Source organism: Phalacrocorax aristotelis, chromosome 4 (assembly GCF_949628215.1).
Source record: "Phalacrocorax aristotelis chromosome 4, bGulAri2.1, whole genome shotgun sequence".
In the NCBI taxonomy this organism is placed as follows: Eukaryota; Metazoa; Chordata; class Aves; order Suliformes; family Phalacrocoracidae; genus Phalacrocorax; species Phalacrocorax aristotelis.
In genome coordinates, this window is record NC_134279.1 from 1,020,516 (window position 1) to 1,038,719 (window position 18,204).

Sequence of the window (18,204 nt, forward strand, 5' to 3'; positions counted from 1 at the left end):
CACAACTGGTGCTTTTGCTGCCCTCTTGTGCTAAAGCAGCGTACAGTCTACGTGATTTTTCAGGGTCCTTTTTAACCTAAGTGGCCCTGTAGTTCTGTGAGATGGCAATGAGGAAGCAAATAGCCTGTCTAGATGCTTCAGTTAAAAAGGACTCGTGTGGTCAGCAGGTTCTTCAGCCAAGCTGCTTCGCAAGACAATTGTATTGCAGTTCACCATAGCAATGTGGCGTGGCAGATGATTTTCTGTATGACCTTGAAAGACACAAAATTAGTCACCTTGTGTCTTAATTCATGCATCACCTGAAGACTGGAGTGTGAACACAGCACTTAGCATTACCTAGTGGGTAATAAAACGTGGTCAGATGGTTCTTGGGGCATCCTGTCTTGCTTTTGTGGGTAAGTGTGCTAGATGTATTGAATAGCTCTTAAACATGTCTTGTCATTAGACTGTCTTGGAAATAAAGGTCACCTCATGAGCAGGGATTTGTCAGTGTTGTGCTGCATGCAAGTCGCTAGCTAGTACCAAGTGCAAGGTGGGTAGGGGAAATGCACAGTGATGATGGGGAAAGCTGAACTAACAGGTCCAGAGGAAAGGAAAAGGCAGAAGGAAAACAGTATTTGGTGGGGACTAGGCAACTCGCAGTGAGGTCTAGGTCAGTGGAAACCACTTCTGACATTCAGCTGAAAGAGCAGCAGCAAGGAAGATAACCTGTGTATTAATACAGTAGCATGACAGGGTTACGACAAAGCTACAAACAAATCTATAGCAAAGGCCAAACAAAGATTGTGAGCAGGACATGTAGTACTCACCATAAAACACAACAGGCAGGTGCTGTGCAGTTGGCGGTGACGGCTGTCTTCCCTGCTGTTCTGACATTGTTCACTTGGGTCTCTGGAAGTAATGGCAGATGATGAAAAAGGGCCAGGCGCTCCCTCCTGTGTGTCCAGTGTTAAGGATGGATGCCAGAGCCTCTATGATCTGTGTTCTTCTCCTTTGAGGAGATCATTTTGTCTTAGTGAAGGTGATATCCTGCAGCAAATTGCAGCACCTCAGAATTAAGTCCTGCAAGGCAGTCTCTTCCAAGGTGGTCTTTCTTCTCCCAGAGTTGCTAGACTCAATTTCTGTCGTCTGGTCTACAGTGGCAGTTTGGTAGCGGGGAGCCTGCTCAGAAGAGCTGCTTGCCAGACTGCTGCTTACTGGCTGTTTCTATGGGTAAACTTCTTCATTCAAAGATATGCTTTTTTAGTATGTTTAGCTGAAGTTAAAAAAACCACTGCCTTCAGCTCTAAGGCATAGGGGTTATTGAGGCAAGGATGTAATGGAAGGTCAGTGACTCAAGCACAGGTAACTCAGGTGCAGACTCTTTTTGATAAATAGTTCTCTCTTGCTACTGTCTTGATCGCTGTGACCACTTGTTCCAGCCCATTTTCTTGCCCCTTTTTGACTATATTGTCATCTTGACTTTGAGACTTGACTTGAGCTTCCCAATTTATTAGGTGCTTGTGTGAAGCTTAGTTTTCCGTGCAGGAAACGGTTATCTTGGTTGCCTTCTGAATGTTGACTACTGGAGGAGATGTATCCTGTCTTAACACTGTTGTGCCCACAATACCTGCAGCAAAGACAAGGGGGACAGAATTGAGAAGACAGTCAGTTTGCAGATAAAAACTAATTTTCCCTAGTTAACAAAAACAAATGCTGCTCTTAGCATTCCTCTTGCTGGATTAATGTGCACTTTAACTGAACCAAAAGCCACTCTGGTGTTACCTTCCCTTACTTGGAAAATAATACTAGGAAATTAAGGCGTCGTTTAGTCAGCAGGGCAAGTCTTAAAGGCGCATCTCTTACAGGGAATCCTTACCTGACTGAATTTACACCTTGTTCCTCCTTTACAGGGGTTGTGTGTATGTTCTTTCGTATCACCCTAGTGATAGTCATCAATGCAGAACTAACTTGTTAGGATTTTGTTGGGGCTAATTTGCATTGTCATATTACACATTGATGTTGCTTGTCATTTTGCTCTGAAAACAATTAAATATGAATGGTTTAATACTTATCACCGAAGCACTAAAGCAGTGTTCAGCATAACTAATGAATGGGTATTTTGCAAGACATTACTTGTTTTAAAATTATGAGGTGAAAGCAGGTGAGTTCGAAATCGGTATGTTTTGGTATTTTATTCCTCCACTGTGGAAAGATAATGATGGGGGCGTTATTCTTTACAGGGCAGCAAAGTACAGACCAGGGTTGGACTACTGATGTTGCTTTGCACTTGGCTAAGCAACTGCTCGATTGCTGTCACCCACTTCCTTCACAATCCAGCCAATGTACCTTTTGTATCCTTGACACGCTTCCAAGTAGAACCGCTTGCCTAGAAGTTACTTGGATTATTCATGTTTGAGGTAAAGGGCTACTTAGATCACTTTGCAGGGATGCTGCATGACATCAAAGCAAATGCACTGGGGCAAGAGACGTAACCAGCCTTTTGTTGACAGTGCTCTGTCTGCTGACCTAAGACGTGCATGCAAATTGAAGTACAGCAGAAAGCTATGTCATTCTGCCAGCAAAGTGTATTTTTTGTTACGACAAGCCCATTGATATTTTTAGTGACTTATACTTCTACCCAAGAGGTAGGAAGAATCCTTTCTCCTTCTGGTGAAGCTTATTTCTCTGCTTGCTTTTCAGGAAAAAATCTGCCTGAAGGCTCAACTGTCAGCTTATCTAAACTGAAAGTCTAGTTTGGATCAACTAAATCTCTTTTGTTAAGCAGATAGTGAGAAAAGAAATTTCAGGGAAGCCAGTAATGATGCAAGTTCTTCAAAACAGGACCTAGCTTTGTGAAGGTTTCACTAGCTTTTTTGCTTGCTTCCTAATCAAGCTTGGTTTTATGTTTGAAGATAATTTAAACGGGGAATTTATACATGGAGAAGTATGTTATGTGTATTATGCTTAGAAACTATCTCTGATATCCTTAACAAGAGCTCTAGCTCACAGGGCAGATAGCTGAAAACCTTGGAGAAGAGGAGCAGCTCGTCCAAGGCCTGTGTGCACTTCTGCTTGGCATCTCCATCTACTACAATGACAATTCCCTTGAAAATTATAGGAAGTAAGTATGATGTAGAAAGAATGGCAGGGAAAGGTTCTGTGAATGGCAGGCAGTCACTTAGGAACCCTTTACCTGAGGTGCTGCAGTTGAGAATATTTGATTGTTTTCTATGCATGTTCCTTATGGGATGCAAAATAACTGACCCACCTCTGGTGAGGCAGAGACAGTTGTTCTGCGTAGATTCTCCTAACCTGGGTATTCTTGGGCTGAGCACATATGTTGGTGGCAACTGAAAAATGGCATCTTGAATGCAAAACATCTAGTGTGGTGAAGAGTTGAGACAGATAAATAGCGTTGTAACTGCAAAAACCACCTTCAGTGAAGGATGGGTTTGCTTTTTTCAAGTGTTGCAGTATGATTTTTCTCTTCCTTTCAGAGAGAAGCTGAAACAGCTGATCGAGAAGAGGATTGGCAGGGAGAACTTCATTGAGAAGCTTGGCTTCATTAGCAAACATGAACTGTATTCCAGAGCTGCTCAGAAACCACAGCCTAGTTTTTCTAGCCCAGACCACATGATGTTTGATCATGAATTTACCAAACTTGTGAAGGAATTGGAAGGTGAGATGTTATGCTCATTTCTATATGTTCTGTGATTAATCGATGACTGAACTATCTAATGTGCTTAATGTAATCCTCTTTAAAAGCAGTGTGATAATAAAGCTCACAGTTTAAGTATTGGGTAAAAATACTCCCAGCACAAGCCTGTGATTGGGGCCTGTCCTAACTGGATAACTTTAGGTGAAAGTTTAGGTAAATAAAAAAAACCCTGGATATTTTCATGTGAAATTATTATTAATATGGGCTGAGAGTTACCATGGTGTGGCCAAGAGGTGTATTCACCTGTACTCATGCAAAGACTTCAGTATTGAGCACATGTGATGCTTGTAGAATCTCAGTTTGTGGAATTATGCAATCTAGACATTAGCTGTATCTATGATTCAGTAAGAAAAATAAATGCTGAATTTCCTGGCTTGTTAGAAAATGATAGGGATGTCTATTTTTGTCTTTCACAAGAGACAGGTTGTGATCGTGCCTAACATCTAACATCCTGTTGATAAATATTGTCCAAGTTAAATCAGTCTATAGAAGGAAAAAACCTTGAAGCAGCAACTGCATAGACAGTTCTACCCAGTCACGCTTCATCTCCATGTTGCCCTTGCAGTCCTAAGTCTTTCACTTATTTGCACAACTGCTTGAGCAATGGCTGTAGTGGAGCTGTAACCCAAGTAATACACACCTTTCCTGATAGGAAAGACTCAAAACAGCCATTTGCTTTCCTGAAACCTTGAAGCAGGAAGTATGGAAACCTTGCTATAAAGCAGTTGCTGATCCATATTTTCTTTAAACCAGTTTGTGGCAATAGCTTTTTTGAAGCACAGGTTGCCTTCCTAATGCTATGAACTCACTTAAACTGGGTGAGGTTGTGAGAATGTTTTGAGGACAAAAGGTATGCGAACTGGCTTTAGTTGACAGAAACCGTTTCTGACAGGTGTCATAAGTAAAGCTATTTACAAGTCCAGTGAGGAAGATAAAAAGGAGGAGGAGGTCAAGAAGACATTGGAACAGCATGACAACATTGTGACTCACTACAAGAAAGTTATCAGAGAGCAGGTAAGAGGGAGTTACACTGTGTGTGTGCCTCCCAAAGTTGTTTGTTTGGGTATCAAACTGCACTGCGACAGCCAGATGTTCCAAAACAACTAACAAGGAATATAGCAATGCAGAAACACTTCTAGAAATACGTAAGCCAAGTTCTGGTTGAACTGATGTTAGTGCTTAGAATCCTGGTTAAGCTTAATGCTTTTCCTGGGGTATGTCTAGTCTTCCCTGTGTTTAAGTGTTTCTTTGCAAATGACTAACTGGAGAACTTGCACCCCCTTGCAAAGAGGGCTTAGTTCTGTGCTCTCACCTTTGAAATGCAGGTGAAGGAAGAAAGGAAGTTTGTCAGTGAAGTTGGGTATACCTGCTGCAGTTGGACTTGGAAAAAATTATTGTCCGATGGTAGTTCACTTGTTGCTGCAGCCTAGATTGTGAAGTAGAGGATCAGAGTTAATGACCTTATATAGCTAATGGGGAACTGAAGCAGGTGGATTTAGTTCAGGCATCTGGAATTAAGAGGCACTTCTCAACTGCCAGTGAGGCTTGATGAAAAGTGTGATGACTGCAATTACCATGGCTTCTTTAAAGACTTGTGAGATAGACCAAATGGGTACACACTTCAGTGTGATGGTGAAAAATTGGTCATATTTTGTCTACTTTTTCTTTAACATGCTGTCCCTGATGTAGGGATACTGGAGGTCTCCTCCAAAAGATGCGGAATGCATTGGTCTGCTGTGACAGGCTGCTTCTGTCTTTCCCAGGCTTTTTTCCTAAGAACAGCTACCTAGGTTCCCAGGACCCTTTTCTGCTCATCTGTCACAGGTAGCTCTGACAGTGTCACTAACTAGTAGCGTGTGATGGCGGACTTCAGGTTTTCCCATGTTTGCCTTCCTGATGGTATTGTACGTAAAAGTGTTAGTACTGAGTGCCTTTTTTCCCTTTCACAGGACCAGGAGCTTGAAGAATTAAAACAACGAATTAACACCTTAACATCTCAAAATGAACAGCTCCAAGCAACAGTTACACAGCAAGTGTCACAGATCCAACAGCATAAGGACCAATATAATCTTCTTAAAGTACAGCTAGGTAGGCTTCAGAAAGAGTAGTGAAAAATAATCTCAGTAGTGCAAAGATCTTGTGTGATTTCTTGCAAGCTATGGAACAGCTCCAGCAGACAACCTTCTATAACTTCAGGCATGGTGTTGTATGTTCTGCAGCATATGAAAAGTTCCCATGGGGATAAAACACACTTCTTGCAAGTTGATGTTGAGCATTGCAAACCGTCTTCCTTAAGCATCAGGTTTGCTTCATTATCTAAATACTAGGTTTTGCTTTAAGTGCCTTCAAACTTACAGAATAAAGCATAGTGGTAACTCAGGACAGCTTGAAAATGTCTAAGAGGTATAATTTGTTCTTGCTTTGTGCTGAAGTGTTGGATCTCTTGAAGTCCTAGTGCTGTTTTCAGCAAGAGGCATTTGAGCACTTGAGCTAGGGCCTGTCTGCCATGTAAACCTACTCATGGGGAAAAGAAGCACCTGAAGATGATGGCTGTAGATCACAGTTCCCTTGGACACACAGAAATACTGGGATTATTGATAGCTTCTGACCCGATCCTGGTATCGCTTTGCCCATGGTGAAAAGCAAATCCCTCCCTTGCTACCCTAGCCACTTCACTGCAGGGGTGTGGAAGCTTGCTGGAGGAGCTGTTGGCTACCAGGGAGCTGCTGGTTGAGCCTTGCTACACCTTTGTTTCTTCAGTTAGTCCGAAGCAGTCATTGTCTGTTCAGACTTAAAACATGCAAAGATGGTCCATGGTATGTGCTGAAGATAGGGTCTGTGAATGGAAGTATGAATTGGGGAAAAATTGTGGTATGGCAGATGTGCAAGATGAGGCCTACATCTGTCACTAGAGAGACTGTCAACTAAATGCTTAAATCAGGACAGTATATTCAAATTACTCCAAGATCAAGATGGCTGACAAGCCGAATGACATGAATGCAAAGAAGTAATTCTGCTGTCAGGATGATTGACTAAAAATAAGGAAACAATTGTTACTCTATAGAATGGTTTATCTATGAACTTTAGATGAACTGAATGACTGAAGCAGCATTCAGGTACAGCCACAGATATGTACTTGGAGAAATGGCAAAGTAGAGCTCTTGATTCAGCTTTTGATAGAGAATTCTTACATATTCGGCTTTGCTTCTTGAGTTAGAATGGCTTGTATTGGCCTGCAGGGTGGGAAGAGGGCAGACGATAAATACTTCAACTGGTGTGTTTGAAGGTAACTTGAAAATAATGTTCATGTTTGACCTTTGTTATAAACTCCTTTTAGGAAAGGACACTCAGCACCATAATTCACACAGTGATACATTTCAGATGAATGGCATTCAAGTGGAAGAAGTGAGCAAATTGAAAGAGGAGTTGGAAGAATGGAAAAACAAGCATGAATTGCTGCAAGTGCAGTTAAGGGAAAAGGATTCTATGATTGAGAAATTGGTAAGCGCTACCTGTCTCAGCAGAACTTGATGCAGCTTCTAACTCCTGTTCTTAAATGTAATTTGCCTTAAGATGTAAAACGAAATATGGTGGGAGATGGCTTGAACAGGAGCCTTTCTGCTTCACGCTATTCCCAAGAGTAATTTCTGCAGCTGACTTGTTGAACTGTAGAATCAGTGTTTCAGTGTGTTTTGGGTGGGGGAAAAAATGGTAGGTGTCCCCCAGGATCTTAGTGTGGATAATGTCTCAGACTTCTGGTGGCCGGCTTGTCAAAATGCAGGATGACGCTTGCTGCTTTGATTTTGTGCATGACTTAAGCACTTGAATTGGTGAAAGAGGCTTTTGCATCTACCTTAGAGGAGACCATCCAGCTGCTCTGGAATAATTGAAGAGCTTTGTGCATTTCATAGCCTGTTTGCACCTTCCCTGCTGGGAACATTGATCATGCAAACACACAGCTTAGCTTTGTGTTCTGACAGAGTGACTACATCTAGTCTGTCTAGTTTTATGGCTGATTTTCCTATTGCTGTTACAGAAGTCTTCACAGTTGGAAATGGGAACGACGGAGCAGTCTTCACAGACCAGCAAATCTGGTGGCTTGGAGCACAATAGTGAACTACAGGTGAGCTTGTGGTATTTCAGCAAAGCTGCAGTGAACAGTGGTAGCTTGGGATGGGATGGGAGCTTTCTTAAATTTCAGGGAGGAGAATTGATTCCTGAGCATGTTGTGTTCGATGGTGTACTGCTATGTAGGGATGGTCTGAATGTTGGAGCATCAAGATTATGCACCTAAATATGCATCCGTTGTTTTTGCTAAGCAGGTGTGAGCCACCAGAAGACACTTCAGCTCTTCAGCTGTGCACCTATCTGGTTGTCTGTTGCCAAACATAGATTGAAATGTTGATAGGAAAGCTTTCAGGTGTTAGATATACAACATATATTAAATGCTAAAATACCTGCAGATTGAGTAATTTAAGGCAGCTGTTGCTCAGAAAATACTAGCAGGGTTTCTCTGAAGAAAAACCTAATGTCTGGATTGGTAAGTCATAATGGGTTTTGGCACCAAGAACAGTAACATGTAGAGGATGCTAAAGGGAGTGCTAGTGGTGTGAAGCACCTATTAAAACAAAACTGAGGCTCGGACAGGTGCCTTGGGCATTCCATAGGAAAGTGTTCGGAAAAGTAGGGCAGAAAAACGGTGCGTTGTTGCGGACTAGTTTTGTCTTAGAGAAATGGTTGCTATGTTCTCATTGAGAAATGTAGCTTTCCTCTCGTATGCTGCTATGAGTCTGTTGGCATTTAATTTGAGAAAAATTTAATGTGAATAACGACTTTGCTTCATCAAATTAACTTAAAGGTATGTTTTTCTCGTTGTTTCCCAAAGGAACTGGAAATGCTCAGGAGTCAGATACAACTACAGTCTGCAGAAATCTCTAAGCTTCAGATGGAGAATCAAAAGCTACAAGTAATGGTATCAGTGAAAGTTGCTTACTTTTTCTGGGGATTAAATCCTCAAGTCTTTGCTTTACTGCTTATGCTGTCTGTAGCTATCATCCTAAACCAAGTTTGTTCTAAGGATACGTATCAGCAAGTAATTCCAACAGTGTTTTAAATTACCATGGTACCTAGACAAATCCTTCATGGGAATGAGGGGACTTACAGGTTCATTGTTCTTCTAAACAGTTGAGGATACTAATTTCACATACAGTTGAAGGCCAAATGGTAGGTGCCTCTGCCTGTGCAGACCTCCAAATGCTTCAGAGCTAATATTAGGTGTATATTGAAAATGTTACCTAAAAAAGTCTTAATAAACACGATTGTGTCCTCAAAACTAGCTAATGACATTAAAAAGTGCATGTTGAGCTAGAGAACCTGAGGAGTGTTTCATGAAAATAATATAGATGTTTCAACGGCAGCACTAACAGCTAAAGCTGCAGGAGCATGGGCCGCATAAACAATTGAAACAATGACAATGTGTGATGCTTGGTGCTCAAGCAGAATGAGCATAGCTCCTGTGTGCCCTGCTTGACAACTTGGCTATAAAGAAGAGGGTAGCTGGTCTGCAGTAGCTGGACTTGAATGAACTTTTGCTTCTGCCTGGTTTGTTCTGACTTGTGCACTGAGTTCTAAATTGGGTATTGCAAGAAAAAGGACCTGTGCAGGGAACATGTGAAGTGTTTACTGTACACATAATCTGAGGAAGGCTTTTAATGCTTGCATTGTCAAGTTTCAGCTGCTCTGATAGAAGATGCTGTTGCATGTTTGGCCATGTGTGGTCAGGAGGCAGAGGCACGTTGAAGTGCTCTGTGCTGCCACCAGTTGTCAGTAGACACCTCATTGCTCTCCTGCAGACTGCCTACCTTACAGATTCAGCTTAAACGTGCTATAACTGGAAAAGCAATTCTCTTCATATCATGCCATATTGCAGTTTTAACTAAAAGACAGCAGCTGCGTTTTGGAAATAACCTTGTATAGGGCTGGCTGAGATGAAACCATTGCTATTTTGAGTAAAGGTGGCTCTTTTGCTGAAGTAAAATACTAGGCACTTAAGCATCTGAGTGAAGGCTGGTGGCCTGTAGTAGACAGTGCCTAGGAAAAAACCTAACAGATGCTTTAGACTTCAAAGACTGTGAAATAAGGGCTGTACCTTGTGTTATCTTCCTTGTGTGTGTTCATTGAGACCGCAGGAAGGACAGACCTGTTTCATGATGCCTTGCAGCAGATGTGTATAACTACCACATCTTGGCTATGCTGTAGGAAGAAAATACATTTTTCAACTCTACAACTGACTGTATAATGTCTTAGCTTGCTGCCTTTGTACGTGAGGCATTCAGTGCTCTGATGCTGAATTGCTTGTTCACAGAATACAGCTGCAGATCCCGTGTCTGGAGGCAGTGGTGCAACAGCAGTAAACAGCTCGGAATTGGAGGGACGACTTCAGCAAGAAATAAGAGAATTGAAGGTTGGTGGTGGGTGAACACCAACCCAAGTCACTTAATACCCAGCCTTCAGTTTGGAGGACTTCTATGACAGGAAAAGCTTTGGGTGGAAGTGGCTTGTTTCCTCAGTGTCTTCAGTGTTCCAGGCTACGTAGGGGAAGCTGGATGTGTCTCCTTCATTTTTCAGTTGGGAAATGTAGGCCCTGTCTGCCTTTCAGGAGTTGGTATGGACGGTCTAGGAAGTAAGCTTTACTCTGACATGGACAATCCAGTCTGGGAGGAAGGTAGCCACTGTTAGAACTTGAATGTACCTTACTCCTGGTTGGTAGTAAGGGGAGTTTGGGTAAGAAAGCAAGGCCACAGGGCACTTGGTGGGGTTGGAGCTGTTAGAGGTAGTCCGTGGAATGTGTTTGTAGGAAACAAGGCTTCAGCTGTTCCTACGCTTATGATGTAACTTCGTGTGGGATTTTTCCTGTTGCCAGAGTGAAGTCAAAGCCCTTTCTGAAGAAAAAGAATCACTAAAACAGCACCTGGATTCATCCAGTAGTACAGTTGCCATCTTGCAGGATGAGAAAAGTAAACTTCAACAAGAAGTTGCAGAATCCAAGAAAGAACAGGATGATCTTCTGGTGCTTCTGGCTGACCAGGATCAGAAGCTATCTGCACTCAAGATCAAATTGAAGGATCTTGGTGTACCGGTAAGCAAAACAATGGGTCAAGTTAGTTCTCAGGCCTAATGCAGGTCTGAGCAGTCTGACTATGGCAATACTTGATTCAGTAAGTCTGAGGTGACTTCCTATAAGTAGAGGGCTGTTGAATCTACCAAGCTGCTTTTTGAACCTAAATTGGCAGCCACCAATAAAAGATGACTGCTGCCTCTTGAAAGAAGTATTCAGCCTAGGTATGCTGAGCGGTACCTGCCAAACTGCTGCGAGGAAAAGCACTTATGTATGTGTCTGGAATGGTAGATGACCACGTGCCTGGCCTTGCTGCAGCTTATCCTGGCTGCCTACTAGATAGAAGGTGATGGTGGTGTTATAATACTAAGGGATTGTTCCACAGATAAAACAAGGTAATAACTCAGAAGCTTTAGTCTGCTGCTTTCAGCAGTGTGGCAGGTGTCAGGGCAGTTTCTGGGAGCCTTGTCTTTGGGCAGTTGTTTCAAGAATCCCTGTGGCTCGCAGCTGGATATGTGACACTAAGGTGGACATAACTAGCTCTTGTGCTGCACTTAATGTGCTTGAACACCAGGCTAGTGCCTGAGTTTCCTACTGGGAGGCAAGCATTCTGTCACTGATGCAATCCTTAAAGGAAGGATTATATTTTGGTAGTTAATAGTCATCTGGTTTAGCTTCAGCTGCAGGAGAAGGATTTTAAAGAGTCTGTGATGGCTGGAGGCATTATTCATATTGAAAAGTATTTGTAGCAAGTGCTGATACTGTAAGTGTAGTTGAGTCTAACGTTTAAATTACTTAAATAGGGAGAAGGTACCCTAGAAGACAGGAGCAACTTCACTTGTGGTATTGCAAAGCACTGGACAGACGTGTGTTCCTCCTCCAGCCTATTCGGTGAAGAATATGTGGGTTTTAGTTCACCCAACTGCATGGGAAACTGAAGTGCCTGTGAAGTTGCTTCCTTGAATGTACAGAGCAGAACTGATGGTGCTGAACAGAGGCTCTTGTTCCCAGTAGTTGGCCATCCTTAGCAGAGAAGTAGAAACCCTGTGACCTTAGAAGATGACAGTTGCCTTTAAGTGCTAATTGATACAACATGATGTTTTTACATTAGCTTTAAGCTTGTTTTTACTCCCTCAGCATTTGTCTTGCTTTCACAAGGTTGGATCTGAGTAAGGGATGTTAGTGCTCACAGCGTATCTTCCTTAATTGCAGGTTGAAGATGAAGATGATATTGAATCTGGAGATCAAGCGGATGAAGATGAGGATGGGGATGAAGAGGAGCAAGACTAGAATCCTTTTGTGTGTTATCATGACAACTAGATTGTGTCGTTATTGGGGGGGGAAGGTATTATTGGTATACCAAGCAAAATATTTGCTTACGAAAAGCAGACTGGAGAATGGCGACCGTGGGACTAGTTGTAAGTTACTGAAGTGTTTGAAACCCCTGCATACTAAGTAAAGCAAACAAAAATCACTGTTGAAGTTCTACATGAGTATCCCAAATTGTACTTGTTTAGAAATTTGCTTTAGACATCGTTTAAAGCATGGGGATGACAACGCTGCCTCAGTTAGTTGTCATTGACAGAAGTTCTGTGCATTTGTCTCTAGTTTTTAACTTTCTGGAGCTCTTAACATAATGAAATACAAAAAGTATCTGTCAATGGAATCACTGCCCCTGCCTTCAGCATGGAGCTTCAGTGTAATTTGTGGCTTCCTTCAAAGAGCAGTGGCAAGGTGGATGGGTTGGGATGGCTGCGGTGTGTGGTGCCCACTCCGCTGGCCTTGTGGGCTCGTTCTCTAGGGACAAATGGACCTGCACAGCGTCGAGTGCCTTGACACCTGATGTGGCTGCATTCAGAACCTCCCAGGGGAGCTGCAACGCTATGCTAGTAATGTGGAAGAGGTTTCACGGAAACCTGTGCACGAAAGGTAGTGTTTTTAAGAAGAATCTCTGGAAAAAAACAAAGACCAATACACTCTTTCAGAAGATCTAATGTGCTACTGAGTCAGCATAACAAGTTAAAAATCTGTTGACTACTTCAGTAAGGAAATGAAAAGTACTATGATTTGTATAACTTATTGGCTCTTGACAAGTGAATAAAAGATAAAATTTTAAAAGAACAAACTGAAAACAGTAAATGCATCAATTCAATTTTTTTGTTATAAAAACAGGTATGTCCTTATTCCAGTCATTTAATTCTCTTTTCCTCTTTCAATAAAATACACTAGTACACACAAGTCAAACTGTCTAAAACCAGTGTAGGGTGCAGAGGAAGGTAAGTGTACCACATAGTTGGGCTCTCATCACATAGGTAAACAGGTGTGCTGCTTTAGGTTTTGCATTTATCAACAACATACACTTCACGAGTTGCTTCACTTATGCAGAGTTTCTTCTAAAAATATAATCATACCTTAACTGGTAATTGGAAGATGAGCAGGGCCAAAAGACTAATTCAAGACCACCTCATACACACAGTGTGTGTTTTAATGTGAAATGGTTGGAAATTGAAATGGATGGTGTTCTGCTAGTGCATTCTGTCCTTGGCCAGGTTTTTTTTTTGGATTTGGGCAGGAAAGAGCAAGGACAAGAGGCGATGCTACGCGGGTTTTAAAGTTAGCCCAAGCTTCCTGGGTTGGGACTTATTACAAGTCATGATAGTGTCCTTACTCACAGGTGTTACAGTCACAAGATGGGATTATTACAAATAGCTGAAGAATTTTAGTATGCAGCTCCCACTGTGTGAAGGGATACAAGCTCCTATTTCTTGTCCCTTAAATTTTATTTGACTAGGGTGTTTCAGGCACAATGCAATGGGAGTCTAAGCGTGGTGCCTATAGTCTGTTAAAGAAAAAGAATTTAAATGTGGACTTGATGCTACAGGTTTTATGTAACGCTGTAGATCATATTTGTTGTCAGGTCCTCTAACACTCAGGTTAGGTTGGGTTTGCCTAAATTCAATTTTGTCATCACAATGTCTTCAGCAAGCTTTAAACTAAACTACTACTGTGTAGTGGAAACCAGGCATGCTGTCTTGTGTATTTAAGCATTAGATAGCTCTAGTCTCATTTCCAGCTGTATTTGCTTGCTACCATGTGCTGACTCTCCTGACCAGATAGAAGGCTTATTAACTGTTTCCGCTGGACTTTATTCCAGTGTAGCTGAACCATACAATGAGATGAGCTGGTAGTCATGCTGGGGATGGAGCTGTCCTGCTAGTTTCAATGGTTTTTTTTACATAAATGGTGCTGAAACAAATAGGCTCTGGGTTGGAATAAAACTCACTGCTATCTTGTGTGCTCCTGTAGGTCAGTGAGAGGTGCTTTGATGTAACCTGGGCTACAACTTGGCTTGCTAGGCAACTAACTACCCATGTACCATTACAAATGGCGCTTTAATAGAAAAGTGGAAAGGAAGGGCATGCTTGCTTTTTAGGAAGTTCAGATTTGCACTGAGTAATTCAGTCACCGGTGTTATCACGTGAAGGAGCGGGAGCTCCTTTCTGCATGTCTTGGGCTGTCAGTTTTAAAAGCACATTTTTTATGAACCCTGGTAGAGGGGACAGCTTCAGTAGCCAGGTGTCCTGTGAGTGTTAGCAGTGCCATTTGCTGCTGTCAGCAGTACTGCCCCCCCATTGTGACAGTTTGTCCTATCCTACTTAGACAAGACAGGCCTACTTACTAATCTGCTTGAACCCTTTCCCTCATCACTGTCAGCTGTCCTGTGAAGCAGTGCTTTTCTTTGGGAGTGTTGGATCCTTCATTAGAGAGTGAGGTGGCAATGGAGAAGGACAGGTGTCGGGATGGCTCCTGGCTTTGTCATCTATGGAGAGCCTGGCAACCTGATGTGGCCTGTAGAGCTGGACCAGCAGCGCAGTCTGCTCTTCCCTCCCCATGTCCCACTAGGTGATCTGTGACTTTGCAGGCTCTTTGTCTATTCTACGCACCTTGTAGATTGCCCTACATGTCTTTACTGTCTTCTGGGTGCCTTTCTGTGAGGTCTCTAAAAATGCTGTAGGCAGAAATAAACGGATATTTGAGGATTTTGTTCTTCAGTACACGATCACGCTCTAGGAGACAAGCATGCATCTCTAGAGGGAAGGGGAAAAAAATAAACCTTGTCCTTCCACTGATGAGATGGAATCACCTGAAAAATAAGGATGAACACAGACTCGGTGTGTGAAAGCACAAGGCTTGTGCTTGATGGTCTGGCCTAAACTTGATCAGGAGCTGTCAGTCTGACAACCTTACCTGGACATCAGTGCCACTCACGAAAGACAGTATGCCGCAACATTCTTTTGTTACCACTCTCTGCAGTGCTATGCTTGGGAAGTTCTTCCTTCTGGATGCAACTTCAGATTGTTTGAAAAACATGCAAAAAGTGAAGGAAGATATAACTAGGTGGGGTAGGAAGTGCAGGAGACAGACAAACTGGTTACAAACAGGTTTTAAAGAAGCCCAATTTGAAAACCTGTTTTGTTGATTATTTTATTGCACCATCCTAGTGGTCTGTCTTTCTGCTGGTAGTAGATGTGTCTGGATTATAACTGTATTACTGTCAAATGGGTGGCCTTTGCCCTGAAGGTACTCACTTGACTCTGCATTCTTGGCTGTGTCATGAAAATTAGATTTATTCTTAATTATTTAGAATCTTTTCTCGTCTCATTGTGACTGGGACATCATGAATGCAGGGTGTTTTTCCTCGCTCTGCACAGCATTTGGATCCTTCACATATAGTCTCTTTCTCAAAGCAAGCAACTGATGACAGTGAGGAGGTAAATACATGACGGATTTCCAGCTTGCTTGTTGCACATACTGACATTGATACAGATACACAGGCCAAGAGGTGCTGAGGTGCAGAGAGTGCCAGCAGTGAAGAGCAGAAGCAAGTCATCTGATTACTGTATGCTAACAGTAGAACACCATAACCTGCTTGGAGTCCAGAGCTGGCGCTTACGCCCCATGTCCAGACCAGGAAGTGTTGGTCCCTTCAAACATAGCCTTCATGCAAGGGTTTTCAGGAAGGGTCCCATGCTGCCTGGTATGAACATGGGAAGTCTCTGTAATTTCATTAAGATGGCTGCTACACCACTTTCTGGATCAGTTGCTTGCAAAGTACGGACTTCAGGAAAACAAAGGTGGCCTTGCCTGTGTTATGCAGCCTCTGCCTGCTGCTGGTCTTCTGCAAGTTCAAAAATTGCCAAACCTTCTTAGTTTGTGTGAGGTTCTTCCTAGAAAATAAAATTGAAACTAAGAGTTCAGCAGTACATACAGGCTAAAGGGACTTTTTTTTTTTTTTTGGTAAATGCTTTAGTGGAAAGAATGCCTCCCTGTCTTTTAATTGTAGGAATAAGGGAAAGTTTGAGGGAGGAAAGAGTAGAGACTGATTGAGGGGGGAAATTGGTTGCTGAGCAATCGAATCCCCAGCTTGTGTGGTGCTCAGGTAAGGCGGGTGTGGGTGTCCCTGAAACACATCTGCTCGCTAAAGTCCTTCAGCTAGCTGTCGGTGTTCGGTGGTGTGAGCAGGACTTAATGCTGGTAAACCTGGCACCTCTTGGGATGGGTTGGGTGCCCCCGTACCACCTGCAGCATCGTTCTCCTTTCCATCAAGAGGATTTTTAACCACTCTGCACCCCCCGGGCCACTTTGCTCACTGAACCAACCCATCCCATGAGCAAGGTTTGCTATTGTTCCACAAAGTAATTCCTCCCTCAGCCCCCAAGAGACACTGGAGGAGAACCAGAACCTTTTCTCTTTTTCCTCCTGAGTGCCCAAGTGTTTACCAAACAGCATCTCTGCTTTAAATACATAGCTGACTGGGTTACCCTGGCCTCGTGCATTCATGAGCAAAAGGACAGCCGGCCCTGTTAGCCGAGTTGTGTGCTTTTCTTCGGTAGCACAACTCCCTTGTGAAAAGAGAAGTGAAACACATCTTTGATTTGCTCACTATCCCTCTCAATTGCTATTTAAGGTGGGACTCTGTCATGCTACTTATTTCTCTCTGTCACACCATTTGGCACGTTTCTAAATCATACCTCCTACCTGCATGACACTGTTTTGTGCGTCGCATACGGTCTGTATGAAACAGCCTCATCGGTGACCCTTTTGCAGAAATGGGGGTTGGGAACTGACATCTACAGCTCGAGTCCCCACCATGCGAGGTGGTGTAGCTCACCTGGCACGCCAATCCAACTAAATTGATTTTTGAAAAAACCACAGGCCCTCTCTGTGGAGGCAAGTGGTGAATCTATGTCACTAGACAGGTAGTTGTGGTACTGACAAACTGTCCTTTGCTAATTTTATAGCCCTGTCATGAAGGCTGTAGGCTTTTCTGTATATGTCTGCCTCCTTTGCACCATGAAGCAGGTGGAAAATGAGACATTTATTTGAAATGAGATTTTTGAAACAAGAAATGGGTCTGGATAAGCCTGTGATGACTTCCTACCACTTACCTAACCTTACAGGACTGTTCTTGATGAAGGACAAGTGTGCTGCAATGGACTCGGATCCTGAGGCTTATGTGAAGGTCAGGCCAAGGCTGGAAATACCACTGGTGCATAGTGTTGTGCCTTGAAGCTGAAAATTTCACTGCTGGGCAAAAAGGGGAGTCAGCGGTCATTAACGGTTGCTCGCGGGCAGCACGTGTTTCACTAGAAGCAGTATAATAAATCACAGGGCAGACAGCCTGCTTGATTGGAGGGAGATACTAGTGCCAGTCAAGAAGAGCCGTTGCTCATGCAGGTTGGTGCATTTACACACAGGAAGGTCCTTGAGAAAGCACGTGCTCTGGGGTTAGTGTTACAGAGGGGCCTCAGACCAACCCCTGTGAGAGCAAGCGACAGATGAGCTCAGCACCAAGAAAAATGAATTCACCCTGCTCGCAAGTGAGAGCTGAGGAGCAGGGCAGCTGAGACCCCCCAGCCATGTCAGCAGACACAGCCGTTGCAGCCAGATCAGTATCTCCTTACTGACCCAGGGTGTTGAGGCTACGTGACAGTCTGGGTGAGAGAGGTGCTTCCCAGCTCACAGGGCTGACACCAAGCACACAGGTCACAAAATCAGGCCCACGCTACAGGAATGAACCATTTCTGACTCTTCTGCTGCAGCGCCTCCATTTAGGCGAGGGAAGAACAGCCTGACTTTTCTGCAAGTCCCTGGCTGTGTTTGGAGGCATCGCCAATAAAACCAGTGGAAGATGTGCCCGGCTCTGCAGTCTCTTCCCTCATCTAAGACAGTCAGTGTGGGAGGATTACACCCCACATCCAGAGAGCGAGAGGGCTCTCATCTAAGTTTCACCACCAATGAGGGGTTCCCAGAGCTTCCCTGATGGCTGCTGAGCTGTCTGGTGCAGCCAGGGCTCTTGGCAGCACAGGGGTTTCTAAACACCCTG

The 18,204-nt window shown here is 43.3% G+C and overlaps 1 protein-coding gene and 1 long non-coding RNA gene across 15 annotated transcripts in view; one reads left to right on the plus strand and one right to left on the minus strand.

The window, feature by feature from the left end:
* USO1 (USO1 vesicle transport factor) overlaps positions 1–13,055 on the plus strand; it is a 36,258-nt gene extending 23,203 nt beyond the window's left edge. For 8 of the 14 annotated variants that reach the window (XM_075089921.1, XM_075089928.1, XM_075089923.1 and 5 more), the window contains 11 exons: positions 2,223–2,333; positions 2,985–3,103; positions 3,480–3,661; positions 4,593–4,714; positions 5,650–5,788; positions 7,038–7,201; positions 7,737–7,823; positions 8,586–8,672; positions 10,065–10,163; positions 10,623–10,838; positions 12,030–13,055. In XM_075089921.1, the coding sequence (XP_074946022.1) occupies positions 2,223–2,333; positions 2,985–3,103; positions 3,480–3,661; positions 4,593–4,714; positions 5,650–5,788; positions 7,038–7,201; positions 7,737–7,823; positions 8,586–8,672; positions 10,065–10,163; positions 10,623–10,838; positions 12,030–12,107 (1,404 nt within the window). In that variant the 3' untranslated portion in view covers positions 12,108–13,055. Of the gene's footprint in view, positions 1–2,222; positions 2,334–2,984; positions 3,104–3,479; positions 3,662–4,592; positions 4,715–5,649; positions 5,789–7,037; positions 7,202–7,736; positions 7,824–8,582; positions 8,673–10,064; positions 10,164–10,622; positions 10,839–12,029 lie in introns of all 14 variants that reach the window. The other 6 variants (XM_075089935.1, XM_075089926.1, XM_075089922.1 and 3 more) reach the window with 1 other exon arrangement.
* A 325-nt stretch (positions 13,056–13,380) lies between these two features.
* LOC142055911 (uncharacterized) lies at positions 13,381–15,166 on the minus strand. The gene is made up of 2 exons (XR_012660124.1): positions 15,066–15,166; positions 13,381–14,961 (listed from the first exon to the last, which is right to left on the minus strand). It is a non-coding gene; the product is annotated as an uncharacterized LOC142055911 (long non-coding RNA).
* Positions 15,167–18,204: the final 3,038 nt, after the last annotated feature.